This window comes from Dendrobates tinctorius, unplaced genomic scaffold (assembly GCF_039654945.1).
Source record: "Dendrobates tinctorius isolate UK_male_01 unplaced genomic scaffold, ASM3965494v1 ptg000032l, whole genome shotgun sequence".
Taxonomy (NCBI): Eukaryota; Metazoa; Chordata; class Amphibia; order Anura; family Dendrobatidae; genus Dendrobates; species Dendrobates tinctorius.
In genome coordinates, this window is record NW_027361700.1 from 26,980,272 (window position 1) to 26,991,682 (window position 11,411).

Sequence of the window (11,411 nt, forward strand, 5' to 3'; positions counted from 1 at the left end):
ATGGCTTTGAGATATCAGTGTGGAGGGGCATAATGCATATATATATGTAAATGAACTAAGGCCTTGACAACAGGAAGGAAAGAAACGTCCACCGATGATGTGGCAAAACAGAATTAACCCATCAACATATGGCAACCATAATATCCACCAGTACTTAATACATAAAAATATTTTTAGCAAGACAACAGTACATCTACCCTTTAACTCTTACAATACTGGAAACTGTAGATGTACTTTGGTAGGGCAGAAGGAAGGTTTCTCAATTCTGGTCACATATACTCTTTAACTATTTTCTGCAGTATAATTTGCAGATATTAATAAAAACTGACTAATGTAAAATGCAGGATAAACTTTATTTTGTACTAATAGATTAGGTGCACCCAGGTCCCTCTCACTTGGATTAACTTTTACACGATGTGAATGTCATGTCATTATAAGAGACTGGCAGAGAGGTTTGTTGGCTACATATTCAGCTTTTCTTCTGTTTCATTCACTTTATGTGACACAACCTTGCCGTCCACTACTTCTTCTACGATCGTTGTGACTTTCCTGGTTTTATTTGGTTCTGAAATTAAAATATATCATTCATTTATATGGGTTCATTTTTACTATTTGCATTTTGCGGCTACCAAATCCAAGGAAGAGATTGCAATACGAAAATGAAGAAATTGTATAACTTGCACATGCCAAGGACCATGCAAAGAAGCAGGGAGCATTCATTATATGTGAAGGAAAGGCGATTATGGCATCTAAACTGGAAAGGATTCTTTACAGTTAAAGTAGTTTGATTGTTGAATGCCCAACTGCAAGAGGAAGTAATAATGGCAGACATGGGGCAATAAATAATTAAGATATATGGGTTAGAAGTATTCTTGTGACAGTTAATGTGTAACTGGTCAAGGAAGGCTGAGTTTGATGGATCTATATCTTTTTTAACCTATTTAACTATTTTATTAACCTGTAGGTAACAACTCATTTTGAAGACACCACCATTTTAGAATTGTCTGGCTATTCTCCCCCCATCAATCAGTTCTTCTTATGTGATTGCTCATACAGGGATACATGAACATAATGGGTCTGCTAGAAGTCTCTGTTACAAAACTGTGCTACATTATGATTCATAGAGGGGTGGTGAGATTTTAGGTTTAATATTTCTAAAGGAGCTGTATCTGACTATACAACTTCTATAAATGAATGACTGCGTAAACACTGGAAAATTCAGGTCATCCAGCTCTTTTTCTCTAGTTTTATGGTGGGGAAGCAAACAAAAGATCACTTTCCATGATATACATGAACTTTAATAGGCCATATGGACTGGGTTTGTCATCTTGAGACATCAAATTGTTAACATTCTAGAAAAAATACATACCTTTCACCCGCACTGGTTCTTTGTATTGCCATCTAGAAAATAGAAATGTTTTTCATCAATGGAATAAATGTCAAAACTAAACCACTGGTTTTTGTACCTCTTTATAGCCCTTATGTTTTTTAAATCAGTTGTGAGCTTCTCACATGCGTCACTGACAGTCCATTATCTGTTGATAAGCCATTAGTATCCATACAAACATCCATAAATTCATCCCTGGTTTTCACCCTTTTATAATCCATTGAAAAGACTTACGATTCTCCATCAAGTAGTCTACGATAAGTCTCAATCTCCATTTCCAGTCGGGTTTTGATATCCAGAAGAACTGTATATTCTGCATTTTGACGTTCTAGATCACTGCGGACCAGACTCAACTGTTCTTCAATGCTTCCTACATAAACCTGCAGTTGTGCCAACTGTGTACTGTAACAACGCTCTGTCTCCGCCAGTGAGCACTCCAAGGATGATTTCTGTTTTGGGAAGATGAAACAGCACCATAAATACAGCATTGTGCTATAGGTACCATTAATAGTAGTAGAAGATGTCATAGTCATCGAATTACCATGGCGAGTTGTGCTTGAAGTTCAATCTCCAACTCTTGGATCGTACGTCTAAGGTCTGATAACTGGGATTTGTGGGACTCTACCATTTCACTGCTGTGGGAAATCTCTCTGTTCAGTTCGGCACTCTACAAACATATAGAAAATATTTCGGAACATCTTGTGGGAAGCCATCTATTCTCCTCACCCATTTCTCCAGGTTGTATTTTACCTTTTCTTTGAACCATTCTTCAGCTTTCCTTCTGTTCTCTTCAGCAATGTATTCATACTGAGTTCTCATGTCATTCAGGAGTTTGCTTAGATCTATTCCTGGAGCTGCATCCATCTCCACATTAATATCTCCCTTCTGTCCTCTCAATGCCTTCATTTCCTGGAATGGAGTTAGAAAGTATTCCAATATGGTGATTTTATAAAGTCAAAATAGACAAAAGAATGCAACATAGTACTAAAATAAAACCTAGGGGGATATTTATTCAGACCAGCACTTCATATGCCTGTTCTAACCGTTCTAACCATCTAGTGAAGGGGAATTATTCAGTTCCGTGCTTTGGTTTATTCCTCCACTTCTTCCAAGAGATATACCTTTTGTTTTTCCTCATCAATATAGCCGTATGAGGGCTTTTCATTTTCGAGACAAGCAGAAGTTTTGAATAACACCATTCGTTTTACCATGTAATATACTGAAAAAACATGAACATTTTTTTTTCAAGAGGGATGAAATGCTGAAAGAAGTGGAAATCAGCCACTTTTTTTGGGTTCTGTTTTTATAGCGTTCATTATGCATTAAAAATGTGATTTCGTTAATAAGAAACTTGCTAATATTTTTTATCCAGTAAAAGCAAGAAAATAGATCTAGAATTTAAAAAAATAAACTTTGCTTTCTGTCGTCATTTTACAAGACCCATAACGTTTTATTTTTCAATTGAAAGAGCTGTGTGAAGGTTTGTTTTTTTCATAGTGAGCTGGTGTTTTTAATGACACCAATTCGAGGTACATATAATGTTTTAATTGATTGCTTATTGCAAAAATAAATTAAGAAAACAATATATTAGCATTTTGATTTTTTTTCTTTTAGCAGTGTTTTCCATATGGATTAGTTCATTTTATGTTTTGATAGATTGGACTTTTACAGATGCAACGATACCAACTATTTTATTTCTATTTTTTTCCTTTTCTTTATTCTTAACTGGGAAAAAGGGGGCTATATTAACTTTGTTGTTTTTTTTATTTTTTTTTATACTTTTGATAACATTTTTAGCCACTATTTAATATTCCTTTTAGGTGACTTAAATCTGCAATTGATTGCTTGTACGTTGTTATTGCAGTACATAGGGAATATTTTGATCTCCTATGATACCAATATGGTAGGTAAGGATGCCTGCAGTAGGCCCCTGGCTGCCATAGTAGTTCATCAGTACCTTGCAGTCACGTTGTGGAGGAGCCAACGGAAGTCGGTGCATGTGAGCACTGGCATTCACACTATTTAATTGCTGATCAGAAATTGACATCAGCAACTAAATGGTTAACAGCCTAGTACTCTTCTCTGGGTGTGGCTATTAGAAACTGATGTGGTCTATATAATACAGCTGGCATCTATCTCATGTGAAGAGAACTCAGTTCCTGAGCCACCTTCACATAGCGGGTCTCTGCACTCTGCCCAGGACAGGATGTTTATTCAAGAAGGGGTTAATCTAAAGTGTGCTGAAGTTAGATGTGTCTGATTAATGAAGATGTACAAATCTGTTAATAAATTCAGAACATCTCCAGTAGTCCATGGGCTACCAAGAAAAATCTGATTTGTTGTAAATCAGTTGAGCTATGGGATACCCACGCTTTCCACTAAACTCTTCCCATTCTTCAAAAAAGCATCAGGTGTGTGGCAAAATTTTTTGACTATTTTCTACCTCAATTCTTGCGCAAAACATGGCATCTTAGTCTTAAACAGTAAAATCCAGTATGCATTCTTTTACACTTTTCTCCATGTTTTGCCTAGTATTACAAATGAGCACCAATTACCGAACATCTTGTGACTTAAGCCTTTTATAATGTCTGAATAAAATTGTCTACTATACACTTGGAACTGTGCCATGTGCTCACTTAGGATATTTTTATTTAACCCCTTCCTTACTGATTACGGAATAGTACATCATCGGTAAGGATCCCCTGCTTTGAGGTGGGCTCCGGCGGTTATGAACAGCTGACATATGTCCTCAATAGGCGCGAGCGGAATCGCCATCCGCCCGCACCTATTAACTAGTTAAATCCCGCTGTCAAAGCTGTCAGCTGGCCAGAAGTGAGCTCATCGCCGACCCCCATCACTTGATGGGGGGGTCGGCGTCGTGTTACCCTGACAACCAGAGGTCTCAAAACACAGCAGTAAATCTGCTACATATGGGCGATCTGCTCATCACCCATATGTAGCAGAGCCGATCGAGTTGTGCATACTTCTAGCCTCCTATGGAGGTTATTGAAGCATGCCAAAAGTTAAAAAAAAGTTTAAAAATAAAAAAACAAAAAGTCTAAAAGTTCAAATCACCCTTCTTTCACCCCAATCAAAATAAAACAATAAAATATACATACACATATTAGGTATCACTGCGTTCAGAATCGCCCGATCTGTCAATTAAAAAAAGCATTAACCCGATTGCTAAACTGGCGCACTTGGAATTTTTTCCCATTTTCTAGTACACGACATGGTAAAACCAATGGTGTCATTTAAAAGTACAACTTATCCCACAAAAAATAAGCCCTCACATGGCCAAATTGACGGAAAAATAAAAAAGTTATGGCTCTGGAAAGAACGAAAACGAAAAATAGAAAAAAGCTCCCGGAGTAAAGGGGTTAAAATATCTAACACTTTCTGCAAGGGTTGTAAAGGTTTGTCCACTACTGGACAGCCCTTTCATAAGTTCTACAGTCCCCCCAAAAAATAAAAAACCTCCAAGATCATCACTGTTTCAATGATGTAGGCGCTGTTTCATTTAGCGGTCATGTGACTTTGGGCCGATGAAGGACAGGACTCTTCACAGTTCTATCAGATTGAATTGTTCCGTCTGATGAACGTGTAAAGGCTGCAGCTGAACTGCTGCTCCTGATTGGCTTCAGCAGTCTCGTAACTTAACAATATCACTAGTTGGAGACAAACTACTGACTTTGTAGTAACGGCGTTGATCCAAAAGGCAAGTTTATATTTTTAAAATTTTATCTGGGTAACTTTAGCATTTAGGCTAGGGGTTGAATGGACAATCCATTAAAGACTTTCATTTATATTGGATTAAGCTTGGCCAAACTCCCTTGTTTTAGCAGGATTACCCAAACATCTAAAGTGTTTTGAGGCCGTCTGATTGGTCAGTTTAAATTAAAATGTCTGATCCTTTTGTTCTCCCTGGAGATGGCAAAGATTTCAACGTTAGACTTACTCCTATCTCCATAGCTAAATTAATACCTCTTCATGGTTCTTCTTTAGACTCACAATCTCTTCCTTCAAACTCTCAAGCTGAGTTACAAGATTGGCTTTAGAAAAGTTTAATTCATCTAGTAGTCTTCTTAGACCACAGATATCTGATTCCACGGTCTGACGAATACTGGCCTCATTCTCATACCTGAAATGGAACAATTTGTGGACATAATTCAGACCGCGATAATGCATGGGAAAATATAGTGAAGGTTAGATAGGCTAAAGATTTGCAGCTTAATTTAATGGACATTCTTACATTTCTGGACATTGCAGTCCAGCTCTGGAGATATAGCTACAGTACTAACCCAGAGCAGCTAAGCTTTGCTTGTTCTATAACACCCACAGAAAAGTATGGGAGTTGCTAAAACAGCATAGCATAGTCACTCCTAGTTGATTCTGTAGCTTCACCTCTGGTGGTGATAGCTGGACAGAGTTATTTCAATCTCAGCCATGAAAGATTAGGTTGGGAATAATTCCTTAAAATGGGTTTCAGCTGAATGCTTGTTAAAGCATTAGCTATTCATCCTGACTACACAATCAGTTCAGTTGTCACACCAAGTTTTTTCCAATACGCAGAGGGGAATAAGCCTCTCTCAGGAATCCCTGGCAAGGGCTTGTCTCTCATAGAAAAAAAGGTTTGAATTATAATTCGATTTCAACATTCCTAGTCTTTATTACCCTAAATCTGCTGCTTGTAACGATCGGGTTGGCGGGACACATCTCCAGGATACTGGGAGATCGGGCCCCATCTGGCAGCAGGCATTCCCCTGTTCTACGCAATCTTACTTATCCTGTCTGCGCTCCCGCGATGTTCCCTCAGGCTGCGGCATCTTCCCGACGTGTCTTCTCCGCCTCCTCACTTCCGGGTTGCGGGGGAGCGAGCATACTGAGGTGCCTGGGCAACTCTGTGCATTGTTCTAGATTGCCGTTCTCAGGTCCCAGACCAGCACCTGCTTGTTCACACCTGCTTGTTCAGCCTTGTCTTGCCTTGTACTAATACCCAGTGTTTTCCTCTAGTGCTAGTGTCCTGCCTACCTTCCATCTACCTGCGAACTCTGACGGCACCCTCTGGACTTTCTGGTTCACCTTCTCCGGTTCCCTGGACTTCACGCTCTCCTCCCCTCTGTTCCATTCCTCTTCTTGAGTCTGACCCTCTGGTCTTGGAGCTGTTGCACTTGAGCCTCCTTGGCTGCACCAGGATAATCCCTATTAAGGGGTTCCCTTGCCGTAGCTCCCTCAGGGGTATTCGATGTTTCAGCCCAGGGGGTTCTCCCTTGTGAGTTCTCCTGTTTAAGAGTCTAAATAAAGCCTTGCTATTCATCTGGCGTCCTTGTCCGTCTGGTTCCAAGGGTTCAGCTTCCACAGTGACCTCTGTGGTCAAGTCGATTCACTAACCTCGCTCCGCCTGTCTTGGCATGACACTGCTTGAGAGCTCTCCACCATTGATATAAGATGATGCATAGTGGTTAAAACAGTTCAATCAGCATTTAACATGTATTGCCACATTTATTTCTAAAACTAGTTGACTTAAAATGGTCTATACAAAATAAAATACAATATAATAGATAAAAAAATCTACACACCCCTGTTAAAAAGATTTTGTCATGTAAAAAACCCTCATACCAAGAAGAATCATTTTAGAACTTTTTTCACCTTTAATGTCACCTTTAATCTATACCATTGAGGGGGAGGCAAAATTGCAATTGAGATTGTGATTGTGTTCACAATTAGCCAATCACTTTGAAAGTCATGTTAAATTGTAGTCAGTGCACCACTACTGCTATTTATAGTAATTCTGATTAACCACTGTATAAAGCTTAGTTCTTTTATTAGGATTTTCCTAACATTCTATTACTTGCATTTTGCAGCAAAAGCCATGGTCCATAAACTGCTTACATCACAACAAAAGAATCTCATTGTTGAAAGTTATCAGTCAGGAGAAAGGTATAAATCATTTTCCAAAACATTAGATATACCATGGATCACTGTAAAGACAGTCACAAATAAATGGATTAAATTTGGCACAACAGTGACATTACCTTGAACTGAGTGTTACTCAAAAACTGATGAAAATACAAGAAGAAAATTGGTCTGGGATGCTGACTACAGGCCTAGAGCAACAATAAAGGAGCTACAGAGATTTCTGTCAAGTACTGATTGTGGGTCTGATGTTCTTTTGGTGATGCACAGTGTTGGCATTGCACTAAACATACTTTTTGGAATTATGGCCAAAAAGTTCAACTTTACCCTCATTAGACCATAATATGTTTTTCTACATGCTTTTGGAAGATTTGATGTAGGTTTTAACAAAATATAGCTGGACTTAGATATCTTTCTTTGTAAATGAAAGCAACATTGTGCATCACCAAAAGAACATCAGACTCATAGTAAAGCATGGTGGAGGCAGCAATATGTTTTCAGCCTGTTTCTTTGCAGCTGGAAGTGGGAATTAAGTGAACAGGGAAGGAATTATAAACAATATTAAATATTAGTCAATTTTGTCACAAAACCTGATCTGCTAAAAACAGAAGCTAATGAGGAATTTCACCTTTCAGCATGATGATAATTCATTGGTTTTGACAGAATATAAATGGTGGCAAAAGATCTGAAATAATTACACATAATTTTTTTACATGACAAAAACCTGGCATATTAAAAATGTGTGTAGATGGATATATACAGTTCTGGCAAAAAAATATGAGACCACTGCATAGTTTTATAAAAATCAGCTTCTCTATATGTCTGACAGCCTTTCCATTCCAGTGTCATTTGAATTCCAACCAGAGCACACCTCATTCTACTTAATGTGCTTCTGATTAGGTGATCACCTGAACCAAATCTTATTTAATGAAGGAAAGTATAAAAAAAACTCTGCTGTGGTGTTCACAATCCTATTGTAATAGGACATGCTGGATCGTAAAACAAGTGCTAGTAATATCCCAAAAGTAATAGGAATGAAAAATAACTTTTAACCATCCCAAAGGAGTTGAAAAGAAAATTCTTGAGTGAGGAAAAGAATGGCTCAATTCTTGCTTTACTAGCAGAGGGATACAATGAGCATCATGTTGCCACCATCCTTAAAATTTCCAAGACGGCAGTCCATTACAACAACGTCAAGCAGCAGACATTGGCAGACATCAGAGCTACAGACCGCCAGAGGGTGAAAGCGACTCTCCACTGACCGGGAAGACCGTCATCTTATTCGAATGTCAGTCAGCAACCACAGGATGACATCAAGTGACCTACAAAAGGAATGGCAAATGGCAGCGGGGGGTGAAGTGCACAGCAAGAACAGTTCGTAACAGACTCCTAGAGGCAGGGCTCAAGTCATGTAAAGGTAGAAAATAGCCTTTCCTCAATGAGAAGCAAAGGAGAGCCAGGCTGAAATTTGCCAAAGATCATAAGGATTGGACCATACAGACTGGAGTAAGGTAATCTTCTCTGATGAGCCTAATTTTCAGCCTTGACCAACACCTGGTCGTCTAATAGTTAGACTGAGACCTGAAGAGGCTTACAAACCACAGTGTCTTGCACCCACTGTAAAATTTGGTGGAGGATCGGTGACGATCTGGGGATGCTTCAGCAAGGCTGGAATTGGGCAGGTTAATCTTTGCAAAGTACGTATGAATCAAGCCTCATACAAGGTTATCCTGAAAAAACAGATGATTTCTTCTGCTCAGGCAATGTTCCCCAACTGTGTTTTTGCTATTTTTTTCCAGCAGGACAATGCGCCATGCCACACAGCTAGGTCAATCAATGTGTGGATGAAGGACCACCACATCAAATCCCTGTCATGACCAGCCCAATCTCCAGACCTGAACCCCATTGAAAACCTCTGGAATGTAAACAAGAGGAAGATGGATAGTCACAAGTCATCAAACAAAGAAGAACTGCTTACATTTTTGTACCAGGAGTGGCATAAGGTCACCCAAAAGCAGTGTGAAAGACTGGTGGAAAGCATGCCGAGACGCATGAAAGCTGTGATTAAAAATCATGGTTATTCCACAAAATATTGATTTCTGAACTCTTCCTGAGTTAAAACATTGGTATTGTTGTTTCTACATGATTATGAACTTCTTTTCTCAGCAGGTGTGCATGCACTGCATTTTTTTGCTATTTTGACCATTTCTCATTTTCTGAAAATAAATACAAAATTTAGTGCTTGGAAATTCGAAGACATGTTGTCAGTAGTTTGTAGAATAAAAGAGTAATTTACATTTTACTCAAAAATATACCTATAAAGAGAAAAATCAGACAACCTCAAAATTTTGCAGTGGTCTCTTAATTTTTGCCAGAGCTGTATTTATATATACACACAAAAGGATATATAGAGTTATTTATATATTGGACGTACACACTGTACCGCAAAAAAAAAAAAAAACTGTGCCAAAACTTACTTCATTTTGAAGTCTTCTGCTGCCAACTTGGCATTGTCAATTTGAAGGACAATTCTGGCATTTTCAGTGCTTTCTGTTAAGATCTAAGGAAGATAATAGAAAACTGATGAAAGTCAAGACTCTAATATTTCTAGTTTAACACTATCCAAGTATGAACATTTTTGCTATCATTACCATGTAAGGTCTAAAATTGAATTCTGAATTCTGCCACTTTATGATAAATTTGAAGTGCTTTTAAATGTAAGACTCATTACTGAAATTCACAATGATCTATGTTAGGATGCTGTAGCCTCTGGATCACTGAAATAAACACTTCTGAGAATTAACAATAAGATGAGGAAATCTTAAGCAGTGCTGTCTATACTATTTAGCTATTTTCTCCAGTATATATTGCAAGTTGTCCTCTTTATCTCCTTATGTGAGACTACAATGATGGCTTCATTAATTAAAACCATGTTAACTGCTGATGCAGTCCAAATTAGAGAAACAGTTCTTACTTCTGTTGGGTCTGGATCTAAGAGTGATTTTGGAGTGATACATTGTAGATTTATCATGTTATAGGTGCTAATATTTATTTGATAAAACATACACAAGAATTTTACTTTTTTATATTGTATGGCAAAGATGTGGCTTGATGTCATAACCATATAGCTAATTACCATGACTTTGGCAGAGTGGCTTGTTGGTGAACTCTTTGGCAGTCAACACCTGCCTCAGTTGCCCCCATCTAGCTACACCACTGATTTAAATAAGACAAAAACTCTATCAAATAGTTGATTACATGCAATTTTAGAAAAAAATTACATTGATTTGCGGCTTATAATTGTTACTTAAATAACAATCCAGAAAATTCCTTAAAATAATACCATAATCAAAGGAGGCTACTATCCAAAAATGTACAAAATTTATTTACCATTTACTTGAGAGACTATGGAATTATTTCATTATTTACCCCTTTCTTGAGTTCCTCTATGATGGCAAAGTATTTGCTATAATCCTCAGGAATCGTCTGCTGCTGGTGCTTAATGTACCATTCCTTAATCTTGGATTCAAGATCAGCATTAGCATTTTCTAGAGCTTTGACTTTGTCCAGGTAGGAAGCCAGTCGGACATTGAGGTTTTGCATGGTCTCCTTCTCTCCTCCATGTAGAAGACCATCATGTCCACCTGCAAAGGCCAAGTTTCCAACTGCAAAGTGGTCGGATCCTTTAGCCAGGTCAAAAGCAAAAGAGCTGGCCCTATGGCTACTGATGCTGCCACCAACGGATGCTCTGACGGATCCACTTTTCCAGCTACAGGACATGATGTTATATCTGAGATGCTGAGACCTGATGAATCTTCTGTTAGATTGAACAGCTCAGACTCGCTTGCATGTACGTATTTATACTTGTAATGGTGGGCGTAGTGTGCTCTTTTCTTAATGTTTTTTTTTTACCATAAAACAACTCATAAATCCTGATTGGATTAATATAAGTTGTATGTAAAACTAGTTTCTCCGTTTTGTTTTCTCAAAATCCTCTGGCTGGCTGTATTTTGCCCATTGTTATTACTTAGTTTTTTATTGCTGAGGCATAAACCTGCCTTCTTTCTATGTCTTTGAAGTTTGCCATTTTTCTTTGTGACATTAAGGA

The 11,411-nt window shown here is 38.2% G+C and overlaps 1 protein-coding gene across 1 annotated transcript; it reads right to left on the minus strand.

Annotated features, from left to right (window-relative positions):
* Nucleotides 1-349: 349 nt before the first annotated feature.
* LOC141086521 (keratin, type I cytoskeletal 17-like) lies at nt 350-11,110 on the minus strand. Its single transcript, XM_073572657.1, has 8 exons — nt 10,733-11,110; nt 9,781-9,863; nt 5,372-5,528; nt 2,138-2,296; nt 1,929-2,054; nt 1,622-1,836; nt 1,370-1,401; nt 350-565 (listed from the first exon to the last, which is right to left on the minus strand). Exons 1-8 carry the CDS (start codon nt 11,081-11,083, stop codon nt 462-464), a joined length of 1,227 nt encoding a protein of 408 aa, XP_073428758.1. The 5' UTR covers nt 11,084-11,110; the 3' UTR covers nt 350-461.
* Nucleotides 11,111-11,411: the final 301 nt, after the last annotated feature.

Coding starts and splice junctions, on each gene's coding strand:
- LOC141086521 (XM_073572657.1), bottom strand. CDS start 11,083: ATGTCCTGTAGCTGGAAAAGTGGATCCGTCAGAGCATCCGTTGGTGGC. Junction 2,297..5,371: donor TAAAGAAGAACCATGAAGAG/GTATTAATTTAG, acceptor ACTCCATTCCAG/GAAATGAAGGCATTGAGAGG. Junction 1,837..1,928: donor TTCAAGCACAACTCGCCATG/GTAATTCGATGA, acceptor TTCCCAAAACAG/AAATCATCCTTGGAGTGCTC.